The sequence below is a fragment of the Delphinus delphis genome, chromosome 2, assembly GCF_949987515.2.
Source record: "Delphinus delphis chromosome 2, mDelDel1.2, whole genome shotgun sequence".
Taxonomy (NCBI): domain Eukaryota; kingdom Metazoa; phylum Chordata; class Mammalia; order Artiodactyla; family Delphinidae; genus Delphinus; species Delphinus delphis.
The window spans coordinates 25781640-25809339 of NC_082684.1; the positions used below are offsets into that span (position 1 = coordinate 25781640).

The window sequence follows — 27700 nt, forward strand, 5'->3', positions numbered from 1 at the left end:
GGGGCCGCACTGTGCCACTTGCAGGATCTTAGTTCCCCGACCAGGGGTCCAATCCATGCCCCCTGCAGTGGAAGCACAGAGTCCTAACCCTCGGACTGCCAGGGAATTCCCTACTTAATTTTTTTTTAAATAGCTTTATTGAGATATAATTTATGTACCATAAAGTTCACCTGTTTAAAATGTACAGCTGAATGATTTTTATTACTATTTACAGAAAGTATACAGCCAACACCATAAGCTAATTTTATAACGTTTTCATTATCTGAAGAAGAAACCCCATACCCATTAACAATCACCCCTTCCTCCTGCACCTCATGCTAGGCAACCACTAATCTACTTTCTGTCTCTAGGCATTTCATATAAATGGGATCATACAGTGTGGATCTTTTGTGTCTGGCTTCTATCACTTGGAATGTTTTTGAGGTTCATCTATGTTGTGGTATATTTTGGTAATTCATTTTTTTATTGCTGAATCATACTCCATTGTATAGAGCAGTCATCTATTTCATCTTGGGATTTCTCACTGAAAAGCTATATCCAAGATAAACCTTTTTAAAGAGTTTTATTGTACACTATTACTGTGTGTGTGAATGTGTGTGTGTGTGAACGTGTGCTTCTTTGTGTGCTTGCACATACACACATGCTGGCTGTAGGCCGACCGTAGGAAAGGGGTGGGAGGGCCAATAGTCCAGTGGTCTTAACGTGCTTTGAATGCCGTAGAAAGTGATTTCAGATTGACTTAGTAGCAGCACAGAATGGGAGGCATTGTGGCTAGGGTTAGGAGCATAGACTCTGGGATTAAAAGACCTGGATCAGTTCCTGGCTCTGCTTCTGGCCAGGTCTCTAGGTGGGAAAGCCATTTTGCCTTTCTGAAAATGGGAGTAATAGCTTCTGTAAGAGAGTTCAGGGATACTTAAGAGAAAAAATATGTGAAGCCCTTGGCAACACATATCATAAGTGCTCAGTAATTGGGAGCTCCTGTTTCTATTGATGTGCTTATTCATCATCTTTATTCTCATCATATAAAAGTATCTGGGCATGCATCTGTGTTGGCCTGAATTGTCTTAACGAACATGGCCAATTTTTATAAAGTCAACTTCTGAAAGTGGTAGCACCCAACCTTTTTCCCCTGTGATTTTTTTTTGAAATTAGCTTTCAGAACTCATTTATGTGCAGAGGTTAACATGGTGCCTAAATATGTAAATACCAGAATAATACTTGCGTTACTGAACCAGGTCTGTTTGCCCAAGATGCCGCAAGCCGAACACTGAGACTCGGGTTGGTTTACAGCCAAGAGTTTATTCATAAGGCAGCCAAGCGAGGAGATGGAAGAACAAGTCTCAGGTCCACCTCCCTGAAGGCAAGGAGGTTGGGGTATTTATGGGATAAGCAAGAGTGGTCTTAGGCATAGAGAAAGGTGATTAAAGGCAGAGAAAAGGTGAGGTAATCCTTGTTCTGCACAGGCACATTTGGGTTACATGCTTCTTCATATTCAAACTAGAGTCGCTTAGCTTGGTCTGAGGGTAGAGTTTTCTGGCCCTCTGATGTTAAAAGGCCATTTACTGAACATCTGCGCAGCCCCAGGTTTAGGGTCAGTGGTCCCATGCAGCCCCCAGCCAGCTTACACTGGGCGGGAGCAGACTCCAAGTTCCTTTAAAACAACTGGGGCTGTGTGAAAGCTGGGAAGGCCTGCAGTTATAGAAGAGGCAAAAAGAAAGAAAGAAAAAAACTAAGGCGAACTTAATCAATGAAAGCAGTTTACGAGCAAAGGGTTTTTAACAAGCTGTTCCCTTATCTGTTGTTCTGTAAGACAAGTTCAAGACTTTCTCTTAGTTATCAACTTCTGTTAACTCTTTGGGGCACAATTTCACTTGTCAGGATCATCCTATACTTTTCCAGAAGGCTCACAGTCCCATATCTACAATCAAAACTCTAAAATATCTGAAAACCAAAAGTTTTTTTTAACACATTTGGTGGTAAAACCTGACCTGAACAGATGTGTTGCTCTTTACAGCTCTTTTTTATCCCACTTGGTATGAACAATCATAGCTTTCCTGCAGATATATTAAAGTGTTGGGTTTTGGGGTGCTGCAGATCCCACTGGTTATATATTAATAGATTACCCTGTGATCTTAAGGCCTGTATAGACAGTAGAATAGGTGCCTATTTATTTTAAACAATATATAGGATGTTTTCTACAAGACTTACCTCAAATAGGCTTAAATAATAAAGGATATTTATTGGGTAATTAAGATGACCCCAGACTACCTTGGGTAAGGTCTTTACTGATCCCTAATTAACAAATCCATGAATTTCAATTTTACCTTTCAGGCCAGTAGTAGAAGTCACTTAACTTGTGAGTACCTCAAGCCCAACAATCCAAGGTGGTCTCAGCTAGGTTTTATTTCTGCTTATCATGGATATGTGCTGGTATATGGGGTTTGTAAAGATCTTCAGAGGTGTCCATGAGGAGGGTATCCGTTAAGGCTGTTTGAATTTGACTCTGTCATTGCCACTCACCTACCAGTTAGGCTGTCTCTGGGCAAGCCTTCCTCTACAGTACTTGTTATATTGTGTTGTAACTTTATCTGTGTGCCTCTCCACTACATTAAGAGATCCTTCAGTGTGTAGAGGTTGTGTCTTACTCATTTTTATCCCCAGTGCCTTGCTTAAGTGCCTGGAAAGTACTGCTCAGTAAATGTTGGTTCAGTGCCTGAACAAATGAGTATTAGGTTGGCCCTGACTAAAGTCATTTCACAGTGACTAAACTGAGGAGGAAGAAGAGGGGGAGGGGGATGTGGAGCAGGCTGGGGTGTGGGGTGTCATTGTTTGCAGAGAGAACTCTCCTGTCCTTAATGTATCCTAAGTCTAGCAATGAATCAAACATATATAGAGTGTCCAATAAAAGATTTGAAAGAATGAATGAAAAGTCCTCTAGTTTACCCCTAGTCCTAAAATATTTAAAGTGTAAAGTGTATATGTTTTTAGAAACAGACGTTCTTATTGCCTAGAACTAGAACCTCAAATCGTGGTCCCCTTCCATCCCCTTTCTTACTTCATCGCAAGGCCGCAGCGAGTTTGGTTAGCATCCCTTCAGATCTCTACCGAACCTTCTAACTGCAGTCAAAGCTGCTACCCGGGCCACAAGTCCCTGTCTTCTACCATCTGTCTCACCTGCTTTGGGTCTCAAACATCCCTCACTGTGACAACTTCCTCACTGTGCAAGCCTGTTCCCTTCTCAGGGACTTAGTCGTTCTCTCCTTGTAAGGAGAGGCAGAGCTCCCTGATCTTGGCGGTCTCTCTGTTCAGATCAGAGCCCATCCCTGCCCTCCTAACCTCAGACAGCTCTGTCACAGGTTACCCAAAGCTCACCTAATTCTGGTCTGCAGCCCTTTTCTCTTTGGGGTTTAGTAACCCTTCTGGTAGATAGGACCGGACTCTTAAGTTTTTTCTGATATTTATATACTAAAAGCAAAAAATACTGCGTTTTGTCGCTAATAAAAACTTGTCCATGATGAAGTATTTCTCTCAAGTATTTGAGTTAATACCTTTAACATTGATGTGCAGTTTTAGGAAGTTGTAAAGAAATGAGATCAAGAAGAGTTAGTACTGTTTACCCATTGAGAAGGACTGGAGACTGGTTTTTTGTTTTTTCCTTTGTGAAATAAATGCATGGTGAATAATAGTTAAAGGAAAGTCCTTAATTAGAATTTGGGTGTCTCTGTTCCAGTTTTAATTGATCCAGTATGTTGAAAGAAAAGACTATCAAACGGGACATAGTATTTAAGTAATAAATTTCCAATTGTGACAGACACATTATTTATGGATATTTTCTCTTTAGGAAATGTAAATGTTAGAACCAATTGCAGGAGAGACGGTATCAGCTACCACAAATTCCTGAGTTCTTCGTGACTGTGCTTAGCTTTACTTAAGGAGGTTTTTATCTACTGTGAGGCTTATTTAGTAGGCACTTCTAGAGTCCAATGTCAGAGAAGGTGAATTTTAAACTTTTATGTAGAGCCTTCTTTAGCAATGAAAATCTTTTACAGAATAAGGCTTAAACTTTTAATGTTTTTGACTAGCTTATTTAAAAGATGAATTTAGATTGGCCCCAAGCCAGATCTGAGGGCTAGAAGCTCAGTGATTTGCTGGCTATCATAAAGCGGTAGTACAGTTTTCTTTTTGTTTGGTTTACTCTTTACCTTCAAGTAGACCTCGTGTGGTCTGGTCACTGTGTTCTGAGCAGAACATTGTGCATTAATTAAAGCTCCACTGTGACTTAATTTTTGCAGACTTAAATTTTAGCATAACTTATTTTCAGGGAGGAAGGGTGAGCTTTAAATCCCTGATCATGAAAATTCATTTTGAGATTTTTTTTTTTTTAATTATTTTTTGGCTGCACCGGGTCTTCATTGCTGCGTGCGGTCTTTTTCTAGTTGAGGCAAGTGGGGGCTACTCTTCCTTGCGGTGCGCGGGCTTCTCATTGTGGTGGCTTCTCCTGTTGCGGAGCACGGGCTCTAGGTGTGTGGGCTTCAGTAGTTGTGGTTCATGGGCTCTAGAGCGCAGGCTCAGTAGTTGTGGCGCACGGGCTTAGTTGCTCCGCAGTATGTGGGATCTTCTCGGACCAGGGATTGAACCCGTGTCCCCTGCATTGGCAGGCGGATTCTTAACCACTGCGCCACCAGGGATGTCCAATTTTGAGATTTTTAAAAAATGCCCATCCAAGGAAAGAAACCTCAAGTAGCTGTCTTTCTATAACCTACCTTTTAGTGTTTCTTGTTTATAATTTTTCTTTGGATTTGTTTCATTTTGATCCTTGAAAATATGCAGAGGATGAAATCTTAATGTTGGAATTATTCTTCTTGGTTGAAACTGGAATTATAGGGGTTTTTATGGCATTTCCCCTAATATATTACTGGTGGGGGTGGGGCAGAAGAGCCATGTTTTTAAGGTTTTTAGGAAAGAAAACCATTTAATGACAGAATTGTACAAACCAGGTTTATTTTTATGAGGCCTGCTTTACTAAGTTAAATTCTTTGGCTCTACTTTCAAGCTGTCAGATAGTTACTTGCAACCATTTCTTACAGCTCAATGGTCAAAGCTAAGTGAATTTTACCTGATTGAGTTGTTTAAAAATAACATAAGGAATTGATGCCTTTCCAATGTTTTCCATATCAATTAATTCTGTATAATTGACGTCTTAGTCTAAAGTGCTTTTGCATTACAGAAAGGGAAGTTGTAAAACTTTCAAAGGAACTCAGTTTAATTTATAGTATTTTCACCATTTTTCGCAGGACTTTGTGTCATTGTATCAGGATTTCGAAAACTTCTATACAAGGAACCTCTACATGAGGATTAGAGACAACTGGAATCGGCCCATCTGCAGTGTGCCTGGGGCCAGGGTGGACATCATGGAGAGACAGTCTCATGATTACAACTGGTCGTTCAAGTGAGTCTCAGTTGGGAAATTGTTTCTTGACAACAAAAAAAGAATTTCTTCACTTCAGAAGATGTTGTATTGCAATTTGAATATTCCGTCAAAATAGGAGTGGAAGCTGAGAGTACAATACAGCATGATTAGTTTCCTTTCATATTGTTCATTGTTACTGAGATTTTTAAAAAAAAATAAATTTATGTATTTATTTAATTTTGGCTGCGTTGGGTCTTCGTTGTTGCATGCGGGCTTTCTCTGGTTGCGGTGAGCGGTGGCTACTCTTTGTTGCGGTGCGCAGGCTTCTCACTGTGGTGGCTTCTCTTGTTGCGGAGCATGGGCTCTAGGTGGCTTCAGTAGTTGTGGCGTGAGGGCTCAGTAGTTGTGGCTCACGGGCTCTAGAGTGCAGGCTCAGTAGTTGTGGTGCACGGGCTTAGTTGCTCCGCGTCATGTGGAATCTTCCCGGACCAGGGCTTGAACCCGTGTCCCCTGCATTGGCAGGTGGATTCTTAACCACTGTGCCACCAGGAAAGTCCTGAGATTTTTTAAATGCATTTTGCTACTACATTTGTCACTGTGTTGGATTATAGTTGAAAACAAAATTTGACTTATTAAAAAAACTCACACAAAGAAAAAACATGCTTTCTCTTATGCCATTTACCAGAATCAGTTATCTGAATTTATTTATGGATATTTTGATTTCTCAAATGATTCAAGGAGTATTTTTACTTAAATGGATTGAATTGTTTAGAAAACTTTTTATATTCGTAAGATTTTGTTTTGTTTATATTGTACATGGTTGTATGGTCATTATTTTAAAAAAAAGACAAGTAATACAAATAAACTGAAGGTCCCCTATGACAGCTAACCACTATCCTTTTGCAAATCCACTTCGCCACAAATCCTCACTTCCCAGAGGTGACCATTGTTACCAGTTTACTGTATATTATTCCTCCATATGTTTTCTGTGGCGTGTATATATATGTATATTGTACTACTGGGGTTGCACACAGGTAGTTTTTGATTTACAAAAATAGGATCATACTATGGAAATTATTTTATATCTCGCTTTTTTTACTTGCTAACATACCGGTAACAGCATCCTTCCTGTGTACGTTCACAGCAGGCTCACTATTTGTAGTGGCTGCTTAGTGTTCTACAGTATAGATACATATAATGTAGAGTAGATTGGGCTACGCCATCCTGTGTTAAAAACCCCCAAAACCTCAGCGTTGAGACAGAAGCAGTTTATTTCTTGTCCCTACTTCATGTCCATCTTAGATCGGTGGAGCCTCTGAACCATGTTGTCCTCACTCGGGGTCCCAGGCTGACTGAGCTTCCACCATGTGGAAAGTCACTGGTCTGTGTGCCTGGGAAAGGGACACAGTAGACAAATTGTGTAGTGACTCTTAAAGGATCCTTAAGCGTATATCCTTTTATATGTGTGTAGGAATTGCTGAGTCAAAGATATGTATATCTTTTAATAGAGAAGTACTGTCAAACTGCCCTCCAAAGAAAGGTACTGACTGATATTCTTATCTACAGCGTATGAGAGTGTCCTGGCCAACACTGGATGTAGTCAGTTTTTATTTTTATTTATTTATTTTAAAAAATTAAAAAAAATGTTTTTTGGCTTTGCCTCATGGCTTGCAGGATCTTAGTTCCCTGACCAGGGATTGAACCAGGGCCACAGAAGTGAAAGCGCCAAGTTCTAACCATTGGACTGCCAGGGAATTCCCATGATATGGTCAGTTTTTAAACATCCCTATTGATAAGTAAAAACTGGTATTTTGTTTTAACTTCCGTCTTCCTAATTGGTAGTGAGTTTGAGTTGCTTTTCATCTAGACCATATTCTCTCTACTTCCTATAGATGGTGCTTCCTTTTGTATTATCAATAAGTTTATTATCACATGTATTTGATTTGCTTTTGAGTTTCATGAACTTTTATGCTATTGAAATACAGGTACACAGGGAATGTAATTAAAGATGTTATAAACATGGGTTCCTACAACTATCTTGGGTTTGCACGGAATACTGGACCATGTCAAGAGGCGGCTGCCAAAGTCCTGGAGGAATATGGAGTTGGAGTGTGCAGCACTCGGCAGGAAATTGGTAAGTGTAGGCTCTGTTTGGCCAGCTGATGTTCTTATTCTTAACTTTTTTACTCAGGAGGGAATAATACTGAGATAGAGCTAGAATACTGTATAGAGCATCCAAATACATACTTTCCCATGTAGTTCAGATCAGGTAAAAAGAATGCTTTATTTTTCTGAAGTGATGGATGATTTTAATGCTTTCAGTGTGTTTTGAGATATATTTATCTTTTCCATTGTGTTACACTTACAGAACATCTCTAGAGAAGTTCCATTAAGTATTTGTTTCATTTATAACTTAAATGTTGACTTTATTGGCTTTTGCAAATGATAGTGATTGAGAGTACTACTTACTAGTACTGAGCTCATGGGCATATGAGCATTAATCTGCTTCCATACTGGTAAATTGGGGCTAATAATAATTCCTACACTATAGAGATGTTTCAAGAATTAAAGAAGCTAATTCATGTAAAGTGCTTGTAACATGGTAAACCCTCAATAAACATTAACTCTTTTATTATTATTACAAGTCTATAAAATGTGAAAGTGAACAGATTGCTACAAAGAGATTTATTTAAGTTCAAAGGAGGACTCCTAATTTTTCCATTTTGTTCAAGAGAACTGATAACCATAAAAGTTATAAGGCAACTTTCTGGATGTTTATTACTGTGAATCACCCCAAAACTTAGTAGATTAAAACAACAATTCATTATTATTTCACATGGGTCTATCCCCAGTGATGTGGTTAAGGGAGCATTGTGCAGTGACGACATAGAGTAATCATACCTTACATCTTTTTTAAAAGGATACTTTTTAATTTTTATTTATTTATTTTTGGCTGCATTGGGTCTTCGTTGCTGTGCGCGAGCTTGCTCTAGTTGTGGTGAGCGGGGGCTACTCTTCGCTGAGGTGTGTGGGCTTCTCACTACAGTGGCTTCTCGTGGTGGAGCACGGGCTCTAGGTGCGTGGGCTTCAGTAGTTTTGGCGCATGGGCTCAGTAGTTGTGGCTCACGGGGACTAGAGCGCAGGTTCAGTAGTTGTGGCGCACGGGCTTAGTTGCTCCGTGGCATGTGGGATGTTCCCGGGCCAGGGCTTGAACCCGTGTCCCCTGCATTGGCAGGCGGATTCTTAACCACTGCGCCACCAGGGAAGCCCACCTTATGTCTTTACGGCGCTTTATATTGTATAAATTTCTTGAACATCTTATCCCTTCTGATCTTTACAACAATGTCATGGGGTAGATAGAGCAAATATTATTATTGGTATTTAACAGATAAGAAACAGGCCCAGAGAGGATAAATGACTTGCTTAAGCTTTAAGGACACAGAGTATCCAAGTTCAGCAGTCTTCTTTCTCTGCTGCTTTTCTCTCTGCATGCAGCCATTATCGTTAATCAGTGTTGTTCGGTCCTTAAGGATTTGAGCACTTGATGTAAAATTTGAGCATTTGATGTAAAATCATAATACAAAGTGAGGGAAGGTGTTTTTTAACTTGGCTTTTGCTACATAACAGATCATTCCAAACCTTAGTGGCTTAAAACAGAAACATGTACTTATTTGCTTGTGATTCTGTAATTTGGAAAGGACTTGACATTTTATCTCGGCTCCATGTGGAGTTGGGTGGAGCATTATGACTGACGATAGAGTATCCAAGATAGTGTCACTTACATGTCTGGCGCCTCAGCTGAGTGGTGAGCCCTGCCCCTTCCTTCCATGGTCCCTCATCCTCCAGAGCCCCTCCCTGTCCACATGATCTGTCTTTACAACAGGCTAGTTAGACTATTTTACATGGCAGCTGACTTCAAATGTATAAAAGCAGATGCTGCCAGTCCCCTTAAGGCATAGACTTGGAACCAGCATGTGTGAACAGGAATGGGAGAAATTGTTGGCAACCCTTTTTATAGAAATGCCACCACAGGTGCTGCATCTGATTTTATTCAACTATTGTATTCTTTATGAGCCTTTACTCTTCGTAATACTGACTCCTTCATAGACCTTAGTCTGAAAAGGTTATAACACATAGACTATGATTTCTTTTTATAAAGTAATGAGTAATTCTTAGATTTGGGGTTTGGTGGTATTGACTTCATTAACTTCATCACACAGGAAACCTGGACAAGCATGAAGAGCTAGAGAAGCTTGTGGCAAATTTCTTGGGAGTGGAAGCTGCTATGACATATGGCATGGGATTTGCAACAAACTCAATGAACATTCCTGCTCTTGTTAGCAAAGTAAGATTTAGTCTGTCATTTATGAAAACTCCCTCGTATATATCTTCTTTTGTTTTGTAAGGCATTCAGGCAAGCCAGAAGCTCTTGTAAACTTTAAACATAGTTTACCCAAAGATATTTCTATCATAAAATTTTATATAATTTGTGTGTAAGTGTATCCCATGGAGACTTTTATCAGTTGAAGCTTTTTCTCTGGAACCCATGATCTTTTCTCCTTCCATTAGATGACTCTTGCCTTCTTCGTTTCATACAGTTTTAAAGGGATTCTCATAACTAAATTCTCATAAAAGACTAAAATTATGGAAGAAAGGATGTTTAGTTTGGAAATTATTTATCAGGTGGTTTTTTTGTAATAGAAAAATATGAAAATATATAGGTCCCTAATACTTGTTCTTATGGTAATGCATGTTGATCAGAGCTATATGGGCCAATTATGTGTGTATATATATATATAATACATATATGTATAATATAGGTAATAATATAGGTTAAAAGTAATAATATAGGTAAATAATAAGTTAAAAGTAATATATATGTATGTATCTTATTTTCTGTGGGTAGAGTTTGTGAGGGGACAGTGGAAGAGATAAAAGATAAGAGACCTTGTAAATCACATTTTAACAGATTGGCACTATCAACTTGAAAGGGCCCTCAAGGGCTGGCCCTACACATCTCTTTTTAACATTGATATCTAGGCATGGTATATTGAAAAATCAGTGTATTAATGAGCAGAAGACCTGAGATTTTTTTGGTTGGTTATATGGTCAGATTTAGCTGTGTGACCATGAGCATGTCACAACCTTTCTGAGCCTCAAATTTTCCTTTTTGAAATGAGGTACTTGGACTACGTTAACATACATATATGGTTCCTCAAGGAATAGATGGGACAAATAGAAAACAAAAAGCAAGAGAAGAGATTTAAACACAACTATATTGATATCATATTAAATATGAATGGTTTATATATTACAATTAGAAGATAGAGATTGTCAGACTAGATAAAATTAAATAGGCTTCCACCAGAGACCTACTTTAAATTTAAAGACACAGGGAATTCCCTGGTCCAGTGATTAGGACTCAGTGCTTTCACTGCTGTGAGCCCAGGTTCAATCCCTATTTGGGTAAACTAAGATCCTGCAAGCTACACGGCATGGCCAAAATTAAAAAAAAAAAAAAAAAATTGAAGACACAGGTTAAAAGTAAAAGGATGGAAAAAGTTATAGCATGTAAACAGTAATAATGATTTATATAATATTTTATTATAATATAATAAACTAATAAATATATCAATATCATATATAATATTAATATAATAATATAAAAGATTTCAGAGCAAATTGATAACTTTGCCATTGTGCAGGCTTTCCTTAATAAGATAGAATTATTAATGATTTTAGCATTTTGTAGTTTGGCTAACTAAACCTTTCCCCCCAGCTTCTTACCTTCCTGTGCTTGTGGTTTTGCAGGGTTGCCTGATTCTGAGTGATGAACTGAACCATGCATCATTGGTTCTAGGAGCCAGACTCTCAGGAGCAACCATTCGAGTCTTCAAGCACAACAGTGAGTTTGTTATGGAATTTACTGCTGGCTTTAGTGTGTAATATTCTTTGGGTTAGTGGCAGTGGTAACATTAATTACATTAATAGGAAATACAAGTGAAACTGAAGTAGCAACATTTAAAATGTCTTTCTGGTCCAGTCTTTTAAAAGTTATTATCTTTCTCATTGGAATAAAAATAAAGGCTGAAGGAAGCCTTTTGGTACAAAGTAAAAACATTGAAAAAAAAAATTGTTCTTTTTTTTTACTTTGAACTTTTTCATCTTCCTTGTTTACAAGTCACTTGTTTAGTATGCGCTTGCTAGATGCCTGTGGTATGTCTTGCCATAACATTAGGGGTATTAAGGTGAATAAAGCAAGCTCCCTGATCTCAAGGATCTCTGACTGGTTGCTAAAGAGACTATAGACAAACCAGTAGTTAGAATACAACAGACGAATACTGAAATGCAGATATGAACAGGTGCTGTATAAGCACGGAGAAGAGTGGCACTAAGCCAGACCTTTCTCTCTAAATGGAAATATCTTTGTGCATTATTAAAATAATCACAATAAAAATGCATAACTTTTCAAGTTAAAACCCTCATGTAGAGAGGAAGGATTACCAAGCTGTTCAGTATCATCATTTACCAGACCGTGTACATGTATAGACAAAAGGCTAAAACAATATACGCCCAAATGTTAGGTCTGTGCCTCTGGATGGAGGTTTATGGATGGTAATAACTTTCTTCCTTTTGTCTTTGTTTTGTATAAAATGTTTTACAGTGAGAAAGATATATACAGTATTTTGTTTTATGTAAATGGGATTTATTAAACACTGTTGTGTGACTTGCTGTTTTCTTGCAACACATCAGGAACTTTGGAGTACGTGTGACTGTCCTCCTCCCATAATGCCGGGGTGGCAGGCAGTGCCCTCATTCAGTCCATCCCTCAGTTTGAACATCCAAGTTGTTTCTGAATTTTTCTGCTAGAAACAGTACTACTTAACATTCACATTTTTGCTCACTGGTCTGGTGAGTACCTTAGGATAAATTCCCAGCAGTCTTTAGAATGCATGGTTAAGTAAAGCAATTATACCCCAATAAAGATGTTAAAAAAAAAAAAAAAAAATGAAAAAAATGAAAAAAAAAAAAAAAAAGAATGCATGGTTAAAATGGTATAAATTTGCTATGCTTTTCCAGATTGCCTCCAAATCTGGTACAAATTTTTACACAACAAGTCAACTCAAAAACAGTGACTGTTTCTACTCACAGGCCAACATAGGCCATTATGCATCATTTAAAATCTTTTCTAATCTAATAAGTCCAATAACATATTAATTTTTCTTGCTTTGATTATTAAGTGTTGAGCAACTTTTTTTTTTTTTTTTTTTTTTTTTTTTTTGTGGTACGTGGGCCTCTCACTGTTGTGGCCTCTCCCGTTGCGGAGCACAGGCTCCGTCCGGACTCACAGGCTCAGCGGCCATGGCTCACGGGCCCAGCCGCTCTGCGGCATGTGGGATCTTCCCGGACCGGGGCACGAACCCGTGTCCCCTGCATCGGCAGGCGGACTCTCAACCACTGTGCTACCAGGGAAGCCCCAAACTGTTTCTCTTTTTACTGATTAATAAAGCCCTTTATGTTGCAGTATTTTTTATTTTTAACTTTGTTTTTAGTGTCTTGCTGTGTAGACTTATTAAAATGTTTATGTTGTCACATTTATTGTCTTAAGACTTTTGTTTGGATTTTGTGTAATGGCCTTCCCCATTTTTATCTAAATCTTTAGTTTACATGGGATTTGGAGAGTATACTATGAGAGAGATATTGAATTTTTTTTTTCCTGAGTAGATAATATGGTCAAGCATTCCATAGATATTTCCTTTCATCTAAAATTTTGAATCAGTGTTTATTTTTCCCTTCCCTTCTGTATATAAACAGAGGAAACTGAAACAATGAGTCCATTTTTACTTGTCTCCTGCTGTTTGCCACATGTCGCCCTCTGCAGCAAGACTAGTGGCTTCAGATGAGACTTTTTACTTTGTGGGAGCATCTCCTATCTCTAGGTTAGATAGCAGATAGATTATTTTGTTATGAATAACCAAAGGTGTAAACACAGTCACAGCTTTTGGCCATTTTGTGTTTGTAGTATGTGTTTTTATTATCTTATTTCTCTTTTCTGCCAATTTGCTCTCTTCTTTTATGAAGAGAGCAAATTCATGTAAGTTTGTAACCCCTTCCTTCAGTGATGAACAGTAAAGAATATAAAATCAGATTTATGGGATGCCTCCCACCCCTGGTAAACACACCCTAGACTTAATGTTGCATAGATTTTTGGGCGGGGGGTTCGTAGGGGCGTTGTTTCAGGGCAGGTATTTTAAGTATGCAGTCTGTAGTGGTGGTAGCAGTGGTCTTCAAAGCATTTGTCTTTAACAGGAAAATTATGCTCCTCATTAGTGGTAGTACTAGCCAAGTGTTTCCTGGGCCTGTTAACCACCTTAATGACCAACAGAGCCAGAAGACCTTGGTTGTGGACAGGCAACTGGTCAAGTCAGACATGGAACAGTCTCAACTGATGGCCAAGCTTGCTAGCACATAGATTCATGCTTGCCCAGACTGGTGTATATTCAACCCACTACCAAGATGAAGCTACTTAGCAGGCTTTTATTGAATATATCCTAGGTGAAAGGAAATGGGGTGTACACTTTGAAGCTTTTCTCCCATATTTTGCTTCTTAGGAGGTGCATGTATTTGTAGTACTTCATTCACACTTTCTTGCTCAGCCTTCTTTATGCATTTACTTCTGAGTGACTCACTAGGATTAAAGATACAGTTGATTGTATAAATACAAAAAGAGCTAACTGAATGGCAAGGTATTTCACATGAAACACTGGTCATTTCATAAGCATGCTAACCAACTGAATCACTTGTGCCACACTCATTTAGTCGAGTTTCTGTGGTTTTGAACACTTGTTACATTCTAGATGAGATTTTAATTCAAGCCAGCAGTAGCTTACCCATTTGGCCCTATCTTTTTCTGCCCAGTTCTAATTATGTTAATGTCCTTTGCTATCTGAGACACACTTCCTGAATAAGAAATGTATATTTGCACTTTAGGAATAAAGTTAGCAAAGAGGAAGATACTTTGTGCTGAAATTATTTTTTGTGTGCCATAGATATGCAAAGCCTAGAGAAGTTGTTGAAAGATGCCATTGTTTATGGTCAACCTCGGACACGAAGGCCCTGGAAGAAAATTCTAATCCTTGTGGAGGGAATATATAGGTAATCCTGCTTTATTATTCTTATGTCTGATTTGCGCCATGGAGTCATAGACTAATCTAGACTCCTCTGGAACTAAGGAGACAGGGTTTCTGACTTGTTAAAATACCTGGCTCTTCTTTATTCTTGCCATCATGCTGTATGATCTCCAGATCTCCTTTCTATTTGGCTCCTTTATTTTTTCCACTGTTTGTAGAGGGGGTTTATACATAGGGGCAAGAATTGGAATATGTTTCCTAATATGTCAGAACAGATTACACGCCATTTAATTTTAAGAAATACTTTATTTTGCTTACCTATTTGCAGCCCTTGCATTTATTCTCTCATCTCCTAATGTTTTTTATTCTTCTCATGTAATTTTAATTACACATGCAATGTGATGCAAGGTCTAATGTTGCCTATAATTACAAACTTCAGAAGAATCTACGGTGACCTCTGTCCCTCTGTGGTGAATTAAGATCACTTGTATTCTGGTGTTTGTTTTAAAAGATCCAGTCTCCTTTCCTTTAGATATCTGCCTATCCATGGCATTGTCTTTCTTTGCCAGTTTAAAACCAGAGGTATGCTTCTTTTAAGGCTGGCTAATTTCCTTCACCATGTGCTGCTTTGTAGTTTAGCCTTTGGAGGGTAATCTTATTTTTTCTTGTTCCCAAATCTTGTTGTAACTCTGAATATGGAAAACTAGTGTAATGAACTCGGCACCTTGTTGATGTTCAATAAATATTAATCCTTTCTTTTTCCTTTGGGGGATAAAAAACCATTGCAGTCTATTAATGAACAAAGATTTAATAAGTGCTGGAAGAGAGTAGTGAGTTAATAACAGAACTGCCTTATAAAATGTACTGGAAAAGTAAGTTAAGAACTGTTACATGTTTTATGTAGAAGACTAATAATATAGATTGCAACTTGGTTCCAATGGTATTGTTGAGACTGAATGAGAAGATTATGGACCACAAGTGTAATATATCTGGGGAAAATTTTTTTATTCTAAAGTTGTCTGGAAGTTCACCTGAGTTAGTATGAACCCAAGGAAATAAAGAATTGTTAAAACTGCTAAAAAAAAAACCACAGGCAGAGTTGTCAGACCATTTAGAAAGGCAGTAAACTTAAAAAATTAATAATAATAAAGTGTCCAACTCCTAATTTTTGAGAGTTAAGAAGTCTCAGTGTGTGTATTTTTTACCCTGTTTTGCCAGCATGGAGGGATCTATTGTTCGCCTTCCTGAAGTGATTGCCCTTAAGAAGAAATACAAGGCATACTTGTATCTAGATGAAGCTCACAGCATTGGGGCTCTGGGCCCTACAGGCCGAGGTGTGGTGGATTACTTTGGCCTGGATCCTGAGGATGTGGACATTATGATGGGAACATTCACAAAGAGCTTTGGTGCTGCTGGAGGATACATCGGAGGCAAGAAGGTAAATGGGCCCCGAGAATCAAGCAGTTAAGGTTCATAAAGGTACTGGCTACTAGATTTCGATTTGGTTACTCACATTTAGCAGATAGAGTCCCAAACTTGGATGTGGAGATCCTAAATTTGTTTGTGATTTAGGCGTATAATGCCAGCACACTTCACACTTCAGCTGCCTGGTGAGTGACTCTGATAAGCTGGTTCTGTTCATTGTTGTTTTCTTATTCGTTCTAAACTACATCCTGGTCTGAGTACAGAATACCCTCTTGTATGAAAGAACACACAGTGGTGCTGCCTGTTTGCCATAGTCTTCTATTGGGTTTGAGCTGTGCTCACTATTTCAAACATAGTGGGGGATGTCAGGGGAACTGGTGGGGGATAGAAGACCAGTTTCTTCCCCTACCCTTGGATTCAGATGCATCTTGGGTGAGCATCAAGACAGGAGGAAAAAAGATTACTCTGCTAGCTCTCGTGTACTAACAAGGCATTGTATTTTCCAATTCAAAAATTACGTAATGAACTCTGGGGTATTTGAGAATCAATGTAGCATGGTGGAAATGGTTCAACCATGGAGACAGAGCCCTAGGTTTGAGTATTTCCCAAACTTCATGAGACCTTGGGCAAAGTATTTAACCTTCCGATTTCCTTATCAGGAAAACAGAGATAAATGTGCCTGGCTTATAAGGTTGTAGTTAAGGTTTAAAAAATAATACATGTCCATGCTATAACGTAGAAATAACCTTGAAAGCCTTATGTTCAATTAAAGAAGTCAGTCACAAAAGGCTAAAGTATTTTTTTTATATGATATATCCAGAATAGGCAAATCATAGAGACAGAAATAGGTTAGTGGTTGCCAGGGCCTCAGGAGATGGGGGAAGTGGAAAGTGACTGCTAATGGGTATGAGGTTTCTTTTTGAGGTAATGAAAATGTTCTAAAATTAGATAGTAATGAAAGTTGCACAGCTCTGTGAATATACTGAAAGCCACTAAATTATACAGTTTGAAAAAGTGAATACTATGGTATGTGAATTGTATATCAATAAAACTGTTAGTTTAAAAAACTCTCCAGTATTAGGAAAAAAAACAGTGTATGTCAAGTATTTGTACATAGTACATGATAGGTGCTTAAATGTCCTTAAATAAATGTCCTTAAATTCCTCTTTAAAATTTGACGCTGGGAGTCTTAAAGCATGGACTTTCTCTTAATAATTCATTGTCTTTTAGAGAAACCCCATTATCAGTGGTTTTAGTCAAGTTCAATAGATATTTACTTCAATTTTTGAAAGGACCAGGCTCACTTTGGAGAATTGATTGGTTTTTGGTAAGATTTGTTGCTAAACAAAAGGATAGAAAAATAATACTCTGGGAGATCATTGAGGTACCGTGTATTTATGTTTTTTTTGGTTTTGTACAATTTTTGGTATCTACACTGTTTTCTGGCGGCATTTTCTGTCTCCTGTTTTGGTTCTGGAACATAAGCTTCTTTGTGTGCACATTTTATATAAAGACTTAGTGAAGTTAAAAGGTATCAGAGAATAGAGATATACAACTGATTGTTTTGAAATTTTTGTGACTGACAGACAAGTTTTTTTTTTTTATTCAGTGAGATGGCTTTAGCGTCCTTATGAAAGACCCAATGAATTTCTGTTTAACTTTTGCCACATTTATATCATTTTATAAATCTCTGTTTATCTGGAGAGGACATTTAGTGTCTTTAAAATTGATATTAGAGACCTGTCTCTTATTTGGGAATGTAAGGATGAGCTTTGCAGGCATGGGATAAGATGCAAATGATATTTTCTGTAATACTTAGAAGTAGGTTGTATCTAAACAGCAATTCAAATGCTTTCTTGTTGAATTTAGCATTGCAGAGCTGTTTATAACATTAAATGATACGTTCTCTAAGTTTAGAGGTCTTCTTTAAAGCTAGTTCTTCTTCCTTTCATGTTGTGGCACGTTTAAAAAACGAAACAGAGAATTCCCTGGCGGCCCAGTGGTCGGGACTCCTCTCTTTCACTGCTGAGGGTGCAGGTTCAATCCCTGGTCTGGGAACTAAGATCCCACAAGCTGCGCAGCACAGCCAAAAAAAAACCAAAAAAAAACAAAGCCTAAGGATGTTGCCATGTGTCTGACCCGGTTGTTGCTGACAGTGTGCTTTGACCGTATTGGTCGATCTCGTGTCTCAGATAGATGTGCCTATTCCAGTGCTATTGAAGGGAGGAGGCTTCTGTCACCTGGGAGGAAGGCAGTGACATTGCCGGTGAATTCACGCACTGCCTCTAATGACTTGCTTCTGTGAACTCCCCAGGAGCTGATCGACTACCTGCGGACACATTCTCATAGTGCAGTGTACGCCACGTCACTGTCACCACCTGTTGTGGAGCAGATCATCACTTCTATGAAGTGCATCACGGGGCAGGACGGCACCACCCTTGGTAAGTCTTTCTTTTCTTGGAAAATTTCCTGGGCTCAGTAAACACTTAGCAACCAAAAGCACTCTTTTTCTTGAGCTCTTTTCCTAAAAGGAGGAGTCAGGTATACTAATGGGCAGCGCTGGCAGGTATGTGAGGTCTTGGTTTCTAGGGACACTTTTCAGTGTGTTTACACACACCATGAGAACTAGCCTGGCTCGTTTCCTGTTGAATTTTCTTGTCTACAGATGGTGAGGCTTTAATCTCACTATCCTACGTATTCTCATATCTTAGGTGATAAGTCTTCAGGGTCTTTCTTTTTTTTTGCGGTACGCAGGCCCCTCACTGCTGTGGCCTCTCCCGCTGCGGAGCACAGGCTCCGGACGCGCAGGCTCAGCGGCCATGGCTCACAGGCCCAGCCGCTCCAAGGCATGTGGGATCCTCCCGGACCGGGGCACGAACCCGTGTCCCCAGCATCTGCAGGCGGACTCCCAACCACTGCGCCACCAGAGAAGCCCTTCAGGGTCTTTCTTGAATTGCATAATTTTATGTGAAGATGTAATTCACTGTGTAGCGATGTTTTGTTCCCATAGTATTTAAAAGCTGCTGTTTCCGTGAATTAGTGTCCTTGATTTAATACCTTTTAAAAGAGTTTCTAATTTAACATACAGTATATAATAAAGGTCATCCTGAATCTATTTATTCTGTCTTTGGTGGGATTTGTAGTCCAAACTAGATTCTCTGACTAAAACATACTCAAGTGAACCAACAGTGATGTTCGCTTTCTGATATTTGACTTTTATATCACTAGAGGGCAGTGTTGACTACAGAAAAGTTATAATAAAGGGGGAGCAATTGGGTTTTTTTGTTTTGTTTTTTCACTTTGAGAAGAATCTCCATTGTGAGTGTGAGACATACATTTGCTCTTTGCTTTTTTAATACTTCTAAAATCACTTTTGCTCTAGTGAAATATTTCATGTTATCAGCCTTGAGCTCTCTACTCTTCAGCTGTATAATATTTTGTGGTAGGATTGATCTGGTTTGCATTGAAAAACAAGAAAAAAGTAGTATGTCTCATTTTCATTGATTTAAGCCTGTTTTCTTAAATCAGAATTTTCCCTTAATATTTTTTCTGATCTGTGGTACATGCATCCTTGTTGTCTCTTGGAAGTGTTGATCATTTTTAGTTTCATAAATTGATTCTTTGGGGAAGAATATAATTCATTAATGTCGTGAACACCACATGGAGCCTTGTGAGAAGCTCCCTGCTAACAAAGCTACAGTGTTATCTTCTCTCTCTCATATAAGGCATTAACTAGAAATAGTATGCTTTGACCTAAGTGTACATATATGTTCATATATGTAAATGTATGTGTATCTATGCTTATATATATATATATATATATATATATATATATGTACGTAGCTAGCACTTAGCTAGTTATTTGCCATAGGTGCATCAGCCTTGTTGACTCAGCACACAGATTTAGGTGACTGAAAAACGAATGGTAACAGCTCTCAAAGTTACCGTAGATAATTTCTTTGCCCTATCCTAGAGCATGGATCCACGTGATGCGTGACCTCTGGATAAATGACCTATCTGTGCTAGATAATGAAATCTAGGCTCTACTGGCAGACAGAAAATGAAATATGGTAATTAGATATAGACTTCGGGTTAGCACTCATTTTCCAGTTTATCTGTTGCCTCTCTAACCACCCCCTAAGCTTAGTGGTGTGAAGCAACAGCCATCTTATTATGCTCACAGATTCTGCGGGTCAGGAATTCGGTCAGGGCACAGCAGGGATAGCTTGTCTTTGCTCCACAGTGTCTGGGGCTTGAACTTGGAAGACCCAGGCGGCTGGGGAAGACTGATGGCTGGGGGCTGGGATCATCTGGAGGCTTCTTCAGTTACACATCCCTTGGGCTGGAGTGACTTGAAGGCTGGGCTCAGCTGAGGCTGTTGACCAGAGCACCTTCACGTGTCCTCTCCATGTGGCGTGGGCTCCTCACAGCATGGAGACCAGGTATCCAGATAGGACCCTGCAGAGAGCGAGCATTCCCAGAGAACCTGCTGAAACCCCATGACCTTCTGTGATCTGTTGTTAACAAGCAAGTCACCAAGGCCAGCCCAGATTGCAGGGCATGGGGAATCAGACTCCACTGCAAATGGGAGGCAAGTTAAAGAATTTGTGGCCATTTTTAAAACTTGCCACTACCAGCCTTTAGATAATATATTTTAAAATTAGTCCCTAAAACTTTTAATTAGTGTGACAGACTTGTGCTGGTTATGTTGTTTCTCTCCCAGAATAGAGGATAATAAAAATCTAACCATTTCTCATAAAGCCTGCTACCTGATCCTATTTAAATTTGGCCTGATTTCTTTTAGATTTGAGTGGGTTAAGGCAGTGCTTATTTTTATGACATTTTTTTTTTTTTTTTTGCGCTACGCGGGCCTCTCACTGTTGCAGCCTCTCCCGTTGCGGAGCACAGGCTCCGGACGCACAGGCTCAGTGGCCACGGCTCATGGGCCCAGCCGCTCTGCGGCATGTGGGATCTTCCAGGACCGGGGCACGAACCCGTGTCCCCTGCATTGGCGGGCAGACTCTCAACCACTGCGCCACCATGGAAGCCCTATGACATCATTTAATGCATCTTTTCATTGTCCTTGAAGAAAAAAAGGTGGAACCAGACAGTAGCCTTTTGACTATGCCTTAAGGTGACCTTTAAAAAAGAGGTATCTGCAATTAATTATCTGAGTGTGATTTTATAATAGAAGTCACCTACCTTAAGAGAAACTTAATTTCATATGTTCAGAACATTGAATTTCATTAATTCCACAAACATTGAGTATCTCACTACATGTTAGACTCTGTGAATCAGAATTCATAGGCAGTGGGCATCCAAGCAGGTCATTTGAATGAGGTGTACACTTGGGGGTTACTGGGGCTGTAGAGGGTAGTGGGCTGTTGTATTAATCCCAGAGATTACTGTACCATAGAAAAATTGAAGTTTTATTAATCATTCACCAAATATTTGAGTGCCTGCAGTGTGTAGTAGGTGCTGATTCATCAAAGAATAAAATACCCCCAAATTCCTGCCTTGCGGGGTTTCTAATAAGGGAAATAAATCATACAGTTGCTAGAAAGTGGTAAGTACTCTGGGAAAAAGCAGGAAAGGTAGGTGTTGAGGAGTTCTGGAGACACAGTTTGTAATTCTAAATAGGGTGGTCATTGAGAAGGTAAGATTTTATGGAGCGCTTGAGCGAGGTGGGAATTTAACCCTGAAAATCCAGGGCTAGAAGGCCCCGAGATGTAGGTGACTCCATGTTCAGCAATAGTATGAAGGCCACTGTGGCAGGAGCATAATAGTATAGGTAGAGTGCCCGAGGATGAGTGAGTGAGGTGAGGACAGCGGGGAGACTCTTGTCTTGCAGGGGTGTTAGGTTGATATGAGAACACAGACACACTGGTTCTCTTGCCTTGTCTAGTATCAAACTCAAATTCTTGAATAGTTTCTGTGGGCTTTTTAGTATTGGCAGGCTTGTGGCCTGTTTCAGATAGGTTAAGAATTTTACTGCCCCTTCAGATTTCATGAAAAGTACAGAATATAATATACCCATGATTATATTTTGAAGAAATTTGTCTAGAAAGAGTCAGATTTGCCTAAGACCTATACGAGTGGTTTTCCTTTCAGTGAATTTCAGTAGCACTGTGAGTTGGGAATGGGGGAAGCAAAGTGTAACCCATATATGAACAGAAGAGACTGTTACATGATAATACTGATATTGCAAATGGAAGAACTCTTTCTTTACTTTGTGGTAAATATCTCACATATGATTTCTATTTAGGAATGAGAGGGGAAAAGATCATGTAATGTTAGGGTTTGGTCCTAGATTTAATGTTGGTTTAAGGGAATATTAAAAGTAAGAAGCTGGTTTTCTTGCCATGTCCGTACTATTATTCTCTGACTTTTGTTACCAGGCATACAAATATTAAGCATTATTTGAAAAAGCTCATTTTTGACATAATATCTTCTCCTTCTTGTAAGACATAATAGTTTTATATACTGCATGTTTTAAATTTCTCTGTTGTGTAAACTTATTTCATCATAAACAGTCCTTCCTGTGGGGCCACTCCAGAAGCTTTTCTCACCAAACAGGATGCCGAGCCAATGGAATTCCCTTGCAGATGGGACTAAAGACAGCAAAGAGTCACCAGGAACTTGATTTCCTTTATTTATGTATTTTTTCCTCCTGTTTCAGTTTCAAATAATTCAAAGAATTATAGGAGGCTTTAATTATAAATTATAAATTAATTTAAATTATAGAGGCTTTAAATAAGCTGTAATTAGCACAGCATTTATTTATTTATTTATTTTTATACAACCGGTTCTTTTTAGTTATCTCTTTTATACATATTAGTGTATACATGTCAATCCCAATCTCCCAATTCATCCCACCACCCCATCACCCACCCCCACTTCCCCCCTTGGTGTCCATACGTTTGTTCTCTACATCTGTGCCTCCATTTCTGCCTTGCAAACCGGTTCATCTGTACCATTTTTCTAAATTCCACATATATGTGTTAATATACGATATTTGTTTTTTCTCTTTCTAGCTTACTTCACTCTGTATGACAGTCTCTAAGTCCATCCATGTCTCTACAAATGACCCAATTTTTGTTCCTTTTTATGGCTGAGTAATATTCCATTGTGTATATGTACCACATCTCCTTTATCCATTCATCTGTCGATGGGCATTTAAGTTGCACCCATGACCTGGCTATTGTAAATAGTGCTGCAGTGAACAGTGGGGTGCATGTGTCTTTTTGAATTATGGCTTTCTCTAGGTATATGCCCAGCAGTGGGATTGCTGGGTCATATGGTAATTCTATTTTTCGTTTTTTAAGGAACCTCCATACTGTTCTCCATAGTGGCTATATCAATTTACATTCCCACCAACAGTGCAAGAGGGTTTTTCTTTTCTCCACACCCTCTCCAGCATTTGTTGTTTGTAGATTTTCTGATGATGCCCATTCTGACCGGTGTGAGGTGATACCTCATTGTAGTTTTGATTGCATTTCTCTTATAATTAGTGATGTTGAGCAGCTTTTCATGTGCCTCGTGGCCATCTGTATGTCTTCTTTGGAGACATGTCTATTTAGGTCTTCTGCCCATTTTTTGATTGGGTTGTTTGTTTTTTCTTAATATTGAGCTGCATGAGCGGTTTACATATTTTGGAGATTAATCCTTTGTCTGTTGATTCGTTTGCAAATATTTTCTCCTGTTCTGAAGGTTGTCTTTTCGTGTTGTTTATAGTTTCCTTTGCTGTGCAAAACCTTTTACGTTTCATTAGATCCCATTTGTTTATTTTTGTTTTTATTTCCATTAGTCTAGGAGGTGGGTCAAAAAAGATCTTGCTGTGATTTATGTCAAAGAGTGTTCTTCCCATGTTTTCCTCTAAGAGTTTTATAGTGTCTGGTATTACATTTAGGTCTCTAATCCATTTTGAATTTATTTTTGTGTATGGTGTTAGGAAGTGTTCTAATTTCATTCTTTTTACATGTAGCTGTCCAGTTTTCCCAGCACCACTTATTGAAGAGACTGTTTTTTCTCTGTATATCCTTGCCTCCTTTGTCACAGATTAGTTGACCACAGGTGTGTGGGTTTATCTCTGGGCTTTCTATCTTGTTCCATTGATCTATGTTTCTGTTTTTGTGCCAATACCATATTGTCTTGATTTTGTAGCTTTGTAGTGTAGTCTGAAGTCAGGGAGTCTGATTCCTCCAGCTCCGTTTTTTTCCCTCAAGACTGCTTTGGCTATTCGGGGTCGTTTGTGTCCATACAGATTTTAAGATTTTTTGTTCTAGTTCTGTAAAAAATGCCATTGGTAATTTGATAGGGATTGCATTGCATCTGTAGATTGCTTCGGGTAGTATAGTCATTTTTACAATATTGATTCTTCCAATCCAAGAACATGGTATATCTCTCCATGTGTTTGTGTCATCTTTGATTTCCTTCATCAGTGTCTTATAGTTTTCTGAGTACAGGTCTTTTACCTCCTTAGGTAGGTTTATTCCTAGGCATTTTATTCTTTTTGTTGCAATGGTGAATAGGGTTGTTTCCTTAATTTCTCTTTCTGATCTCTTGTTGTTAGTGTATAGGAATGCGAGAGATTTCTGTGCATTAATTTTGTATCCTGCAACTTTACCAAATTTATTGATTAGCTCTAGTAGTTTACTGGTGGCATCTTTAGGATTCTCTGTGTATAATATCATGTCATCTGCAAACAGTGACAGTTTTACTTCTTTTCCAATTTGTATTCCTTTTATTTCTTTTTCTTCTCTGATTGCCATGGCTAGAACTTGCAAAACTGTTGAATAATAGTGGCAAGAGTGGGCATCCTTGTCTTGTTCCTGATCTTAGTGGAAATGCTTTCAGTTTTTCACCATTGAGAATGATGTTTACTGTGGGTTTGTCGTATGTGGCCTTTATTATGTTGAGGTAGGTTCCCTCTATGCCCACTTTCTGGAGAGTTTTTATCATAAATGGGTGTTGAATTTTGTCAAAAATTTTTTCTGCATCTATTGAGATGATCATATGGTTTTTCTCCTTCAATTTGTTTATATGGTATATCATATTGATTGATTTGTGTATATTGAAGAATCCTTGCACTCCTGAGATAAACCCCACTTGATCATGGTGTACGATCCTTTTAATATGCTGTTGGATTCTGTTTGCTACTATTTTGTTGAGGACTTTTGCATCTATGTTCATCAGTGATATTGGCCTGTAATTTTCTTTTTCTGTAGTATCTCTGTCTGGTTTTGGTATCAGGGTGTTGGTGGCCTCATAGAATGAGTTTGGGAGTGTTCCTTCCTTTGCAGTTTTTTGGAACAGTTTGAGAAGCGTGGGTGTTAGCTCTTCTCTAAATGTTTGATAGAATTCACCTGTAAAGCCATGTGGTCCTGGACTTTTGTTTGTTGGAAGATTTTTGATCACAGTTTCAATTTCATTACTTGTGATTGGTCTGTTCATATTTTCTGTTTCTTCCTGGTTCAGTCTTGGAAGGTTATACGTATCTTTCTAAGAATTTGTCCATTTCTTCCAGGTTGTCCATTTTATTGGCATAGAGTTGCTTGTAGTGGTCTCTTAATGATGCTTTCTGTTTCTGCAGTGTCCATTGTAATTTCTCCTTTTTCATTTCCAATTTTATTGATTTGAGTCCTCTCCCTCTTTTTCTTGATGAGTCTGGCTAAAGGTTTATCAGTTTTGTTTATCTTCTCAAAGAACCAGCTTTTCGTTTTATTGATGTTTGCTACTGTTTTCTTTGTTTCTATTTCATTTATTTCTGCTCTGATCTTTATGATTTCTTTCCCTCTACTAACTTTGGGTTTTGTTTGTTCTTCTTTCTCTATTTCTTCTAGGTGTAAGGTTAGATTGTTTATCTGAGATTTTTCTGGTTTCTTGAGGTAGGATTGTATAGCTATAAACTTTTCTTAGAATTGCTTTTGCTGCATCTCATAGGTTTTGGATTGTCGTGTTTTCGTTGCCACTTCTCTCTAGTTATTTTTTGATTTCCTCTTTGATTTCTTCAGTGATCTCTTGGTTATTTAATAATGTATTGTTTAGCCTCCATGTGTTTGTGTTTTTTATGTTTTTTTCCCTGTAATTAATTTCTAATCTCATAGCGTTGTCAGAAAAGATGTTTGATATGATTTCAATTTTCTTAAATTTACCGAGGCTTGATTTGTGACTCAAGATGTGATCTATCCTGGAGAATGTTCCGTGCGCACTTGAGAAGAAAGTGTAATCTGCTATTTTTGGGTGGAATGTCCTATTAATATCAATTAAATCTGTCTGGCCTATTGTGTTATTTAAAGTTTGTGTTTCCTTATTAATTTTCTGTCTGGATGATCTGTCCACTAGAGTAAGTGAGGTGTTAAAGTCCCCCACTATTATTGTGTTTTCATTGATTTCCTCTTTTATAGCTGTTAGCATTTGCCTTATGTATTGAGGTGCTTCTGTGTTTGCTCATACATATTTATAATTGTAAAATCTTCTTCTTGGATTGATCCCTTGATCATTATGTAGTGTCCTTCCTTGTCTCTTGTAACAGTCTTTTTTTTAAAGTCTATTTTATCTGATACGAGTATTGCTACTCCAGCTTCTTTTGATTTCCATTTGCATCCCCTCACTTTCAGTCTGTATGTGTCCCTAGGTCTGAAGTGGGTCTCTTGTAGACAGCATACATTTGGGTCTTGTTTTTGTATCCATTCAGCAAGCCTGTGTGTTTTGGTTGGAGCATTTAATCCATTCACATTTAAGGTAATTATCGACATGTATGTTCCTATTACCATTTTCTTAATTGTTATGGGTTTGTGTTTGTAGGTCTTCTTCTCTTGTGTTTTCCACTTAGAGAAATTCATTTAGCATTTGTTGCAGAGCTGGTTTGGTGGTGCTGAATTCTTTCAGCTTTTGCTTGTCTGTAAAGCTTTTGATTTCTCTGTTGAATCTGAATGAGATACTTGCCGGGTAATGTAACCTTGGTTGTAGGTTCTTCCCTTTCATCACTTTAAATATTTCATGTCATTCCCTTCTGGCTTGTAGAGTTTCTGCTGAGAAATCAGCTGTTAACCTTATGGGAGCTCCCTTGTATGTTATTTGTCATTTTACCCTTGCTGCCTTCAGTAATTTTTCTTTGTCTTTAATTTTTGTTAAGTTGATTACTGTGTGTCTCAGTGTGTTTCTCCTTGGGTTTATCCTGCCTGGGACTCTCTGTGCTTCCTGGACTTGGGTGGCTATTTCCTTTCCCGTGTTAGGGAAGTTTTTGACTATAATCTCTTCAGATATATTCTCGGGTCCTTTCTCTCTCTCTCCTCCTCCTAAAACCCCTGTAATGCAAATGTTGTTGCCTTTAATGTTGTCCCAGAGGTCTCTTAGGCTGTCTTCATTCTTTTCATTCTTTTTTCTTTTTTTTTTTGCGGTACGTGGGCCTCTCACTGTTGTGGCCTCTCCCGTTGCGGAGCACAGGCTCTGGACGCGCAGGCTCAGCAGCCATGGCTCATGGGCCCAGCCACTCCGCGGCATGTGGGATCTTCCTGGACCAGGGCACGAGCCCATGTCCCCTGCATCGGCAGGCAGACTCTCAACCACTGCGCCACCAGGGAAACCCTCATTCTTTTTTCTTTATTCTGTTCCAGGGCAGTGAATTCCACCATTCTGTCTTCCAGGTCACTTATCTGTTCTTCTGCGTCAGTTATTCTGCTATTGATTCCTTCTAGTGTAATTTTCATTTCAGTTATTGTATTGTTTATCT

The 27700-nt window shown here is 38.7% G+C and overlaps 1 protein-coding gene across 1 annotated transcript in view; it reads left to right on the plus strand.

Moving 5' to 3' along the window:
• The window catches only part of SPTLC2 (serine palmitoyltransferase long chain base subunit 2), a 112620-nt gene that overhangs the window by 32446 nt on the left and 52474 nt on the right, over positions 1-27700 (plus strand). Inside the window, exons 3-9 of the mRNA XM_060004119.1 lie at positions 5295-5449; positions 7396-7544; positions 9631-9755; positions 11222-11315; positions 14461-14566; positions 15760-15979; positions 18281-18407. Coding sequence (XP_059860102.1) covers positions 5295-5449; positions 7396-7544; positions 9631-9755; positions 11222-11315; positions 14461-14566; positions 15760-15979; positions 18281-18407 — 976 coding nt within the window. The remainder of the gene's footprint in view (positions 1-5294; positions 5450-7395; positions 7545-9630; positions 9756-11221; positions 11316-14460; positions 14567-15759; positions 15980-18280; positions 18408-27700) is intronic.